The 13,010-nt window shown below is 36.7% G+C and overlaps 1 protein-coding gene across 8 annotated transcripts in view; it reads left to right on the top strand.

The window, feature by feature from the left end:
• Positions 1–13,010, top strand: part of NETO1 (neuropilin and tolloid like 1) — a 77,089-nt gene that overhangs the window by 14,888 nt on the left and 49,191 nt on the right. For all 8 annotated transcript variants that reach the window (XR_001368153.3, XR_001368152.3, XM_075921052.1 and 5 more), the window contains one exon: positions 3,016–3,264. Coding sequence is in view for 6 of the 8 variants with exons in the window: in XM_075921052.1 (XP_075777167.1) it covers positions 3,016–3,264 (249 nt within the window). In the remaining 2 variants the exon portion in view is untranslated. The remainder of the gene's footprint in view (positions 1–3,015; positions 3,265–13,010) is intronic.

The following is a 13,010-nucleotide window of genomic DNA, read 5'->3' as shown; positions in this document are numbered from 1 at the left end:
GTGCAGAACTCAGGGTGATTACAGTCCTTGCCTGACTACTCCCACAGGCAGTAAGGTGCTGTACAACTCTCTACGCAGAGTGACATACTCAGGCAAAAGAGTCTCAACCTGATTTAGAAATAAATAAAAGGAGAGAGAAATAAAAAAAATTCAAACCCTAAAACCATATTGATTTAAGATTCAGAATGCTGTTGTACAGAGCAAACTGAATTTTCCACTTCTTAGTCAAGCAGAGCTCCCATGGATGCCAATGGGAGTTTTAACTAAGTGCAAGGTGCAGGTCTGATTCTCACTTAGTCTCCCTTTATGCCACTTTGGCAGTGTAATTTACTTATCAATGACAAAGCGGTATAAAAAGGTCTTCGTATAAGTCAGAATCATCTCTGTGGCGTTTCTCTCTACGTGGAATAATCCCTGGAAATCAAGCAATGTTTGGTCAAGCATTTGTTTGACTATGAATCATCATTGGCAAGATTTCTCGTAGGCTGTATTGGCGTGATGAAGAGATAGGGTTCTCTATCACAGGCAGTTTAATTAAAAACAAACAATACATGAAATTAATGTCATGCTCCCAGAAGCAAAGGCAGAGGGCCCACATAGAGCCAGATTCTTGTCTTCCTTGGCACTGCTGATTAAGGAAATGCAGAAAGCTCTGTGCAACATGAATAAATGGCCCAACCTGAACTAACTATTCACTTCCAATTTTTGAAACAAGTCACTAGAAACTTGATAGTAATACATATGAAGTATATGGATAAAAGATATACTTTTTTCAGCTCCTCCTTTTACATCACAATAAAGATAAGACCCATACACCAACTTAAAAATGCCAGGGCCTGATCTGGAAGTCCATAAATTGAGAGTTGATCTCCAGATATCTCCTTACATCCAACATTTACATGCAAAATATGGCCTCAGTTTTGCAAGGCTCTAATTACTCTCAACTGCTCTAGCATAACATTTAACAATTGATATAAAATCGACCTCATGTATTCAGTGGTAAAGATCTAAACTAAATTAATCTTTGATAAACAGAGTAACTTGAAAATATCACTAATTTAAATTTAGAAGATCTTTATCTTTGAAACTTTTATTCATAGTAATGAATAAAACATTCCTTATAGACTCTAGATTATAACATGATTGTGTTTTACTTCTTGTGTTTTCTCCTATTCACAGGTTATTTCTATCCCCATTACTTCCATCAACTATAAAAGCATTTCTTTCTATGTAAAGAGATGGGCCCTGCTCTTGTTGACTCCACAGGATGAAAAAACAGGGATATGGGAGGGGGATAAGAGAAAGAAAGCTTCCAAAAAATCATTGTAAATTTGCCCTCTTGTTTTATACTTGTGTATCTATAATTAATAGCTTCTTGACTCTAAACTTCAAATTTGAACGTGGGTAAGGTTTTTTCAACTTTAAAATATGCTTTAAAATAAATGTGAAACCCATTTTAGATGAAAAATTTAAGTTAGTATATTTCACCATAAAGGGTTTCTCCTTAAATAACTTTGTCCTATATTTGAACTTTTTTCAGATTTTTTATTCAAGTAGATTTCCGTACATTTGTGCAATATTTATTCTTGTAGTCTCTCCTTTATGAAGAGCATTATCTCTCAAACTACTCTTATTGTCTGAGTTATCCCTTTGTATGTAATTTAGTGCGTTGTAGTTAGCATCCATTCTGAAATGAATAGTGAATGTTTCTCAGAAGCTCTCCCTTTTTAAATGACTGAAAAATGTCTGTGTAGGTTTTAGTTTTGCCACTTTTTTCTTACATTTTTTGTCACTCTAACATGCACTCTGCCAAAGGATAAAGGGGTGAGAGGATTCTGACCCCTATGTATCTCTGCATTTAGTTCCTGTACTTAAAATATGCACTCAATCCACAATTAGGCTCTAAAATTCTGATTGTGAAAAGTATGGTCATTCCTGCAAATATCCTTTTGACTTCAAAGAACTTTACCTATGTGTGCAATCTGGACATGACCCATTAAGAGGAATTTAATAAAATGGCTCTAGGAAATGTCTGATAGTTGAGGGTTCTCTAATCTACCAGAGGCATAGAAAGATCTAGCAGTTAGAAATCAACGCTGGAGAAATTCAAATTGAAAATAAGGCACACATTTTTTAATAGTGTAATTAACCATTGGAACAACTCCCCTAGATGGATTCTCTATCAAGTGCAATTTTTTATTTAAAAATTCTTTCTAAGAGTGATGCTGTAGTTCAAATCACAAGCTCTTTGACTTCATGTGCATATTACGGGGTGAAATTCTCTTGTCTTTAATGCAGGAGGTCAGACTGTCACAATGATCCCTACTGGCCTTAAAAAAATTGTTTAGTATCTTTTTTTTTTTATATAATCAACTCTCTGATCAAGTGATCTTTTTAAAGTATCTTCAAGATTTCCAGTAGCATATTGTTTGATTATTTAGTTAAGGTAACTAATTTTGCTTGCTGTTTGGGTGGTTTCATACATGATGTTTTCCTGTATTTAATGTTGTGTTTCAGGTGGTGCAATTATTTAAGGCCAACTTTTGTTTTAGGATTTATATACAGCCTCTCATTGACATCAGTATATCTGGGGACAGAATTTATCTGTAATGTCATACTCTAGTTCTAAAGAGAGAATTTCTCATTTTCACGTGCACTGAAACAAAAGTATATTTTCCTTAAGATTCCTGAAGAGAGATTGTTTCACCTTTTAATTGGATTCCTTCAGAATTTCTCTGAACTAGTTGTTGCCAAGTCCTATTTTGTTTTGCATCATGAATGGTTTTCTCAGCTTACTTAAAATAGTATTGAATATGCTTTTTCATAGGAAAATAATAGGTATGTAAGTTTAAGGTAGTGACATCTACAGAAGAAATTGCCATGTCTTTCAAATACTAAACAGAACCATTGGTTTAGGAAAAATATAATGACATGCAGGAAAAACTCATAATTTTTCAATACTATGGAAGTTAAAAAATATTAAGTTGTAACTCTAAATCTTTCTTTCCCCTCTAGCTGCCCCCAGACAATGTATTGAGCTACACTTTGATGAAAAATATTCTATAGAGCCTTCTTGGGAGTGTAAATTTGATCACATTGAAGTGCGAGATGGACCTTTTGGCTTTTCCCCAATCATCGGACGTTTCTGTGGACAGCAAAATCCACCTGTGATAAAATCTAGTGGTAGATTCCTGTGGATTAAATTTTTTGCTGATGGTGAGCTGGAATCGATGGGATTTTCTGCTCGATATAATTTCACACCTGGTGAGTACTACGTTTGGCAGAATGGTTTAATTTTTGTGGGTTTTTTTAATCGCTTGTTTTGGTAATAATGTATAATTGTGACATACTTTAATGTTTAATTGGAATATGTTTTTAATTTCAAAGAAAATATCAGCTTAGGTAAAATGATGCACAGGTTATCTATTTTTGCACCACTTTTTTTGACAAGTTATTTTTCAGTACATTTTTTACGCTTGCCACATAGTGAGTGGATGAACTCGTGTAACTGTAAAACATGCTGTTTTCAACAGAATACTAGTATAGGAAATCATTTAAATACTTTACAATGAAGGACATGGTTTATATTTGATTGTTACGCTGATTGAAGCTTTTACTTCAAAGTGATCAGCAATAAAATATTTTAATAAAAAAGGAATTGTCAGAAAATTACATTACTGCTTTTTCGCTTTGCTTTGTTGGAGAGGAACTACTATACCTTTGCTCGCTAGGGGAGAAAACTGGCAAATAGCAGCATGCATTCCAAAAGGAAATTTAAGTTCCAGTGAATAATGTGTTCAGTTAAGCATTCCAGTGAAAGACGTTTCCAAATCTCACTTACATTTATACAGCTATTACATTTTCTTTGCCAATCTGTCTATTAAACTTATTAGAGTAAATTCAAGATTTCTAGTTGTACTTCCAGTTAAATGTTGACTCAGATCACTACAATAAAAAGGTTGGTAGTGGGGTTTTTTTCAGCTACATTGTACTGCAATCTTTAGGATTTTATGGCATTCTATAGGGTATTTGACATATGGAGCAACAACTCCTATTTTAATATAGCTTTATCAGAGGGATTGTCAATTCTGTAACCAATGTTTCAGTTAAATTGTGTTGGTGCAGCAGTATTCTATCAGAGCATCAGCAAAAATCAGTCAAACACAAATTCCGCTTGCTTCCTTATTCCTATGGTACCACGGAATTCATAATTGCATGTAACTAAAGCAAGCAGGATTTAACTTCAATGCGCTCTACCCAGCTTTATCTGAAACAAGCCCAGGATATAACGTAAAATTAATAACTGGGTTTCAACTAGTATTAAACTGATGGGCATTGTCCACTTGTAGGGGGAAAGTATACCTATTGGACATGCATCTCACATGTACAATGGCAGTACTACTTATTGATGGTGTCTGTGGGAAATTTTTCAGTAAGCTAGTGGCCATATATATCCATTGTTTTTCTATAAATTGTGAATAGAAAGAACAGAATAGAAAGAATATTTCTTGGGTAAAATATTACTGAAGATTAACATATGCTTCTATCTGAAAAGAGGATTAACTGTGAACTGTCAGTTGCTGAGATTCTGTGGGTTTCTCCAATATTCCCTTACCTCCATCTCAGAAAAAGTACTAAAATCTAGATCTCCATATTATTCATATTTCAAAGGGGCCATGGCACTTTGGTTGAAAAGGACAATGTTAGCACAATCCAAAAACTTTTTCCATCTAAAAACCTTCCCATCTTAACCCTCCGCCCCCTATAATTTTAGGTACCATGTTCTATCCTCATTCCTTTTCCACTAATGTGAGTTTATTTTCTGACTAAAGATCAATGCTAGTATATTGCTGTAGCAGCATATGTTTTCCAGGCTTCAGGTGGAATAGCTTTTGTTGTTGTTATAGCCTTTTGTAGGAGGACTTAGAAAAAATAAGTGAGCTTTGGGAAGCCAGGTGATTGAATTGTGCCAGGATGAATTATACCTTTATTTAAAGTAATGTGTGTTGTCTTTATCACCCTTTGATTTGTGTATTGTGAAGGCTAGGGTTAACTGGATCCATAGTTGGTTATAACCCCTAAATCCCACCCTTTTTTAAAGTTATCGCTCCTGTGATAAAGACAAAGCTACATCTCTGGGTGAGGGGGGTGGGTGTGTGAGGTCTTCCTTATGTTATTAGATGGAAGACTGGGACTGAGAAAGGGAAGCAGAGACAGTCTCCTCAGGAACACAAGAGCAATACTGGTGAGGATCATAGACCCTCTGTTACCCACTTAGAGAGAATGAGGCTGGGATAATACTCATCCATAGTGCTGGCTTCCATGAAAGGTGATTTTTTTTTCTCCCCTTCCCCCACTTCCTGTGTGTGAGGGCTCAGAGCTGGATTTCTGAAGATCTATATCCTCAATGTGTGGATGGGGAGAGGAACTTGGCAGTGCCACAATAAAGACTGACAACCCCCAAGGGAGTGTTGAGGGGGAGCAAAGGAAAGAGTGACTGGCTCATGTGCTTCTGTAAATTGTTTACCTGAGCTTTTAATGTCCTTGAAATTGCGCTCATCTTGGGCCATAAGAGTCTGACACTTGAGGTGGGGGGCGGGGGGGAAGTAAGATCAGAAAAATAACCTGACAGCAATGCTCTCTGTTTAAATCTTTGTTTTCTGCTGATTTGTTAGAGACACACTTGGAAAATAGTGGTACATAAAGAAATATAGGGGTTATAATGGACTGAAAATTGGATATGTGCTTACATTGTGGTTTGATGGCAAACACGGTAGATTCAATCAGAGCTTTGCATGCAGAGGCTTCACACAGTAATGAGAGGCTAAAATTTCTCTTTGTATCTGGATTGCCTGTACATTGCTACATTCTGTGCTGGTCATCTTGGTAACAAAACGATGCAGAGAAATTGAGGGGTATTTAGCAGCTTAAAACAAAGGTGATTATAACAGAGGGACAGATTTTATAAGAAAGATTTGAGAGAGAAATGTATTTAAGTTGATTAACAGACTAAACAGAAAACATAGCTGTTTTTATACTTGCTTGAAAGTTAGCATGAGGAGGAAGAGGAATTGATTAGGATGTCACAGGATGTATGACTAGGATAAAAGAGGTGATGTTAAGAAAAGAGAACTTAGGTTGAATATCAGGACAAAAAAAATGTGCAAATGCTAACATCTGTCAATCTTGGGAAATTATAGAAGTACCATTAGTTGAGAGATTTTTAAATCTAGGTTGGATGAAATACTGGAAAGGAAATGGTATTGAACAATCCTGGCAGAAGGATGGATTTACGAGTATTGGACCTTTTTTGTCTCCATCTTCTTTGATGAGAGAGAGAGAGAAAGCTGCCCTGCCCAGGAGGTATTTGGAAACCTACACTTTTATGCATAGACTCTTCTGGATTTGTGTAATATAAAGTCTTCTGTGCAAATTTTAGTAGGCTCTTAGGGATTTTATTCTTTAACGGGTTTTGCTGCTTTTCGTTTTTGGTAGGGAGAAGTGTTTTGGCATCTTGTGACAAATGATTCTATTGTCATACTATTTACAAGCAGTACAGTACTCTGAAATTATAAGTATAATGTAAGAATCTTTCAGCATGAAAAAAAAATAGATATAATACAAATATGATTAGAAATACCTAAAGCTACCTGTATTTTTCTCATTAATAACTGGGAGCACTATTCAAATGACTGAATTTCATGAGTAAATTTTTTTTAAAGAAATAGTAAAGTAAAATGTGGATTGATAGTCATGTGTGCAGTCCCCTAGTTTTTTTTTTATTTACTTTTGAAATTTCAGATAGTTGGGATTGAAAATAAGTGACACCACTTTTTTCTGTTAAATGTTTTATGACTACATTCTTGAGCAAACAGAATGCAAGATGGTTATACAAATGTTGCGGCATGTTGAGATATGTAAGGCATATTTTTAAATGTACCTATTCCGCACCTTCTTTAAAAATTTTCTATCTGCATAAGTTTAGGCATAACAAGAGCTCTTTGAATCAGTGAAGATATTTCTAATTCACAGGCCAGTGTTTTCACTCTTAAGTTTCATGGACAAAACTAATTCATCAAAACTGAATAATACTTTTTTACTCTATTTTTAGAGGTCCAAGCATTTGGAAGCTTCTGTTTTCTGTCACATTTTGATCTTAAGTCATGTTGGCTAGAAAAGGTCACATTTGGCAAGTCTCATGGTATTTCTTTTTTGCTGTTGTCTGATCATTCCCCAGGTGATTGGAATGATTGGAAGAAACAATTTCATCTGTTTTCTCAAGGCCCCTCAACATTAGGAAATTGACCTTTTGTTGAAGACATTTGTAAGAAATGGGTCCCTTGACTAAAAAGTCATGTCTCAACAATTGATTCTGTAATGGTGCACTTTGGTCAGTTTATACTAACAACTGAACTATTTTACGTGCTATTTTAGGGGTACCAGATGCTAACACGCATGCCTGAAAATGACACTGTTTCTTAGTGTGAAAAGATGCAGAGAAAAGATGAATTTATGTTGAGCTGTCTCAGGCCCTGCCTGTGTTTACCAGGGACTGATGCTGCCATTATCAATGCATCAAGGGTCAATTTAATGGTTATATCCACTAAATTTTCTGAAGAGCACTCTCTGGTTGACTCTGGCACTCCATCAGAGGAGAGCCATACAGTAAGTCCATGGGTGAGACTCCCATTGACTCAGCACAGTGTATATACCACTGTCAGTTGACCTAAGCTTTGTCAATACCAGCTACATTATTCACATAGGCTTACATTGGTAATGTAGACAAGGCTTTACTTAGCTAGAATAGAATGGGTGTGGGTGTTTATTTTTTGTTTTATCCTAGTCTCTGATTCTTCAGGGGGCAGTGGCTTAAGATAACATGTTTTCTTCTCAGTCCCATCAGTTAGTAGAAACCATCTGCATTTTTATTTAGCCTCATTAATGTAAAGGTCAGTCGCACTTGAGTAGCACTTTGCAATTGCACCAGGTGTGCACCAGCATTCCCTGTAAGCTGTGTACTTGTGCGGCCACTTGGGAGAGATTCAAATGCCACCCAGCTCATTAGCAGAGTACCCACAGTTAGGGGTTTTTTGTTTTTGTTTCTATTGATGGTATACATTTACACATGCCGCAGTGCAAATAAAATTTATTCCACACGTGGCTGGAAAAAAGTTAAAGGGAACATTGATGTGCATACATGTACCTATTTGGGATCATCTTGTTTAGAAAATCTTATTCCAGTAAGACCCATTAATAGCATGATGTTAACTGACTTATGGTCTAACAGCTAACTCCTATTATACCACAATGTAATTTCTTAATATAGACAACGCCTCTGTGAGCTGCAGTGTTTCGGACACTAAAATATAGCTAGTTTTACCAACCTAACCTTCCAACATCTCTGCAGTTTCTCAACCAGCCCCTTTCTCCTCTCAAATATGGAGTTATCAGTCTCGCACAATTCTCTATACCAAAGTTAAATACTTTGATAAGACAAGCTACAGTGAATGTCAAGTTACAACAAAATAGTTTTAGACACCAGATCTCACTCTACACCTTGGGTGAAATCCTGGTGCCATTAAAGTCCATGGCAAAATTTAATCTTCAGTATGGCCAGAACTTCACCTTATGTCCAGCAGAGGCTGGATTTTCACCAACACATTTTACTGGCACCTTCTCTGGCCCCCTACCCCTTACTTTGAGTATTTTTCCTCCACATTTGTATTCAAGTCTATGCATGTCTGCATTTCTTTGGCTTTTTATTTTTAACTTTCTCTCAAAATAACCTTAAAACAATCAGGATATTTTTTTTCAATGTGACCACTGTAGAGTTTGTGGGTTTTTCACAAGGGAATCTTTTAGTTATGAAGATCTCAGTAGTTTATTATAGATTCAGCTCAGCAGTTGTGAGTATGGTGTTAACTGCTGAGGTGGCTGTCTCATAACTGATGTAAGCTCCCCCTAGTGTTTTTGTTCAGCTAAGCTGGGTCCAGTCCTAAAAGCAAAACCTGGGCAGCTACTAATTCCAATTCAGTTTCTGGAGAAAGAAAGAACCATTATAAAGCCATGTGAACATGGATGAAACTGTCATTCACCAAGGGTTCACGATGAGTATGAAAATGTGGAAAATAGGTTAAGTGGAAACCAAACAATTTACTGAAAATCAGGGTCCACAAAAAAGTTTTCATGGGCAAAAAATGAATGTTTTAATATCACTTTAGAAGGATTTATGCTGCTGTAATGCACATAAATTCAAATAGTTACAAATAGCCTTTTTCAGATTACACATTTACAGAAGGACAACACACTACTTCAGTGTCCTTTAAACCTTATTTTGAGAGATTAAAAGGGGTATGGATGGATTAAAAGGGGTGATGGCTTTGCATATGGGAGTGAATTTCACTTTGGCGAATAAGGCATTTTGTATTTAGATGTTGTAATAAAAATCATGATTCAGCTGCAGAAAGTGTTCTCAAAATTCCGGATCAATCATGTACTATTCATTGAGTTCTGTAGTGTTGACCCGTATGTGAAACAGCTGCAAAATTGGGTCCTATGGCATTGCTAGCTGTAGATCATATATAGATACAGGACTAGATCAGCAGACCCTTTCATAGCCTTGTGGCAGCAGGCAGAAGCACACAGGAGAAGCCTCGCCTGTCACTAAAGCAAGTCCCAACGGTGGTTGAGTGGTGTTGCTGAAAATGCAAAGGGCCTATAGAACTACAAATTTCCACATTTTTTTAACTGGGTTTAAAAATAAAAACATGGGCATGGAAGCCACTGTTGTGATCAAACACCAAAGTGGTAGGTATTGCAGAAATACCTAAATCAGATGGGGAAGGTTATCTCATGGATAAGTAACTGGCTATAAGACAGGAAAGAGAGGATAGGAGTAAATTGTCGGATTTTTACAATGGAGAGGGGTAAATAGCGGGGGGTGTCTCAAGGATCTGTACTGAGACCAAGGCAGTTCAATATATTTATAAATGATCTGAAAAAAGGGTTAAACAGAAGTGGCAAAATTTACAGACAATACAAAATTACTCGAGAGCTTAAATCCAAAAGTGATTGCAAAGAGTTATGAAGGGATGTCTCAAAACTAAGTGAATAGTCAACAAAATAACAGATGAAATTCAGTGTTGATAAATGCAAAGTAATGTACATTGGAAATCATAATCCCAATTTTATTTATTATATATATATATATATATATATATATATATATATAAAATAAATAAAAAAAAATAAAATTTGGCATCTAAATTAGCAATGAAGAACAATCTTGGCATCATAGTGGATAATTCTCTGAAATTATCTGCTTAGTCTGTAGTGGCAGTCAAAAAAACTAACAACATAAGGAACCATTGGAAATAAAGATAAGACAGAAATGCCACTGCGTAAATGCATGGTACACCCACACCTTGAATACTGCTTTTCTGGCCACTCTATCTGAAAAAAGGATAGATTAGATTTGGAACAGACATAAAGAAAAGCAATAAGTACAATTGGGTTAAAATAAATGAGTACATGGATGATTTGGCTAATGTGGCCCTGACAGGGGTGTAACCCTGTGCTCTCAATGCTCCTAAGCCTCTGATTGCTGGATGCTGAGACTGCAGAGGACAGGATGGATCACTCAAATTGCCCCATTATTATCATTCCCTCTGAAACATCTGGCATCTGCAACTGTTGAAAGACAGGATAGTGGACTAGATGGACCACTGGTCTGATTCAGTATGTTAAGATTCATATACAGTATCACCAAAATTTTCCCCAACTTACAGAATAAAATAGAGCTTGCCCTACCGTATAGACTCATACTACCATGTTGTTTACAAAAGAATTGCATCCCTGTTCCTCAAAACAGCATGCTGACATTGCAAAAGAAAATAACTCTTGAATGAGATTAGCAATACATCTGAAAACACATCTGGCATCTTTAAAAACATCCAATTTTAAGAATGAGCTGTGTGGGTACAGCAATGATCTGTCAGTGCATCAAAATATCATCATATTGCTCACCACATAAACTGCTTCTCTGATTATTTTTTTGAGGCCAGGGGGGGGGGGGGGGGGGGACAGGATTTGAGGAGAAGGGGAAGAAAGGGACAGCACTTGTAACCAGCTGCACAAATGTCAATAAAGTGCATAATAGCTAAACACAGTTTCCAAGGAGAGGAAGGCCTAAAACTAAACCTCAGATTTGAACAGCTCAGGGGCTTGTGGCAATTTTGATTTGTGAATCTGGACACACAGGTTAATGTTTGTCCATCTCTGTTTAAAAATCTTGTCTTTTCTCTCCTGTGCCTTCTCATTTTTCCTTCTAATATTTAATAAGCAGTTAAGACTGGTTTTACATGGACTGCATATATATCCCTTGACTGTCTGTGTTTTGTGGGGGTTTTTTTTAAAAAGGCTTCTGAAAACACCTCGTTCTTAATAGCTATTTTCAGAGACTTAACGTGCACTAGCATAGTCATCGTGACTCAGGTAACTAGTTACCATTCCTGTTACCTCCCCTTTCTCCTCTTTAAAAGTCACTTCATTTCTTCTAAGACAATACTTTTAACCTAACATACAATTTAATAGATTATGAATACTCTTCAAAGTCACTTAGTTACAGCTCATGTCACTACCATATATGGCAAGATTTCCCTAATAGCCATTACCAGAACTCATTACTGGAACTAGCCCAAGATGCAAAGATTTTTGTAGCTTCATCCTGGTACTATGAGGAGTGTATGGTATTTCTACACTTAATGATGTGGATGCTTGCAATGAGTTTTCTGGAATTTGGACAGTTCTTCCTCCCCCATTTATCTGTTCTTTAAGAGGTTCATTTTTCTCTATGATGGCCTGTATCAACAAATAATCTCAGATGCCACTGAAGCTGTAAGTGAGGCTTGACAATTGACCTGGTTAAGTTAGGAGGCAGTGGGTTTGTATGTTCACTATGGTGTGGGTGTTTTTTTTGTTTTTTTTAAATATCTGCTCATTTTTTCTTTTAGTTGCATTTGTAAATCTGGTATCTAACTCAAATACTTTGTTCATACATCTGTTTTGCATCTGTTTTTCCATTGACACAAACATGAGTTTCCTGCAATATCTTACTAAGATCTTGATTCAAGAAGATAGGGGCTATTGTGTGTATATGTGTGTGTGTATATATAGGTGGGAGATGAGAGATGAGCGTTCAAAAGACTATGCAGAAAATATTCCAGACAAGTATGGACTTTTTGAAAAGTAAGTATTTATGTGGATTTTTCTGGGGAATCTTTACAAAGAGGTTAAGTCAACTTCCCCAACTCTGGTTATTCAAATACCTATCCTTTGAAAGCTATGCCCATAAGAGAGGGACACTGTTTATTACCTGGTACAGAAGGTCAGTCAAGATGAAGCTGTGTAAGATGTAACTGATCTGCCTACTGTGAGGCCAGGTGTACACTTACTGTTGTGATAGATGTAGTTCCTGTGGCATCTGAGATCTGTTGATACAGGCCGTCATGGTAACATAGCTACTGGTAACACACTAGTCTTAGCTTTCAAAGAAGAAGGGGTGGAGAAGGGGAATCTGTCTTGCTGTAGTATTCTGTAAGCTGGGCATCAGTACAGCCTGGTGGTTCCCACATCAGGAGGAAGTGAGGATGCGGGATCTCTACTAAAGAGAAGAGATATCTGGGAACTAGAAGCCTCAAGTGAGTGCACTTGGGGAATATGGAGGGGAAAATACAGGTGCAGTTACCCTGAAACTGACAATTTTTAAGAGCCAACAGGAATAGCTGTGGCTCCTTACTGTGGCGATGGGCCTTTTTTGACACTTTTCCCCCTCACTTTCAGTAGCTATACTATTGTTCTTAGTGCTCTGTGGCTGTTTTGATAAGGAAGTGATGTGTGCAAACTGTAGTGAGACTTAGGGGTGGAATTTTAAAAATTTTCTGAGAACAGAAGTCTCTTGCTGATATTTTGACTGCAGGCCTTTCTACACACATAGGTCATAATCACATCTA

This window comes from Pelodiscus sinensis, chromosome 2, assembly GCF_049634645.1.
Source record: "Pelodiscus sinensis isolate JC-2024 chromosome 2, ASM4963464v1, whole genome shotgun sequence".
In the NCBI taxonomy this organism is placed as follows: Eukaryota; Metazoa; Chordata; order Testudines; family Trionychidae; genus Pelodiscus; species Pelodiscus sinensis.
The sequence above is the reverse complement of the archived record's forward strand: the minus strand, read 5'-3'. Positions and strand labels throughout refer to the sequence as shown.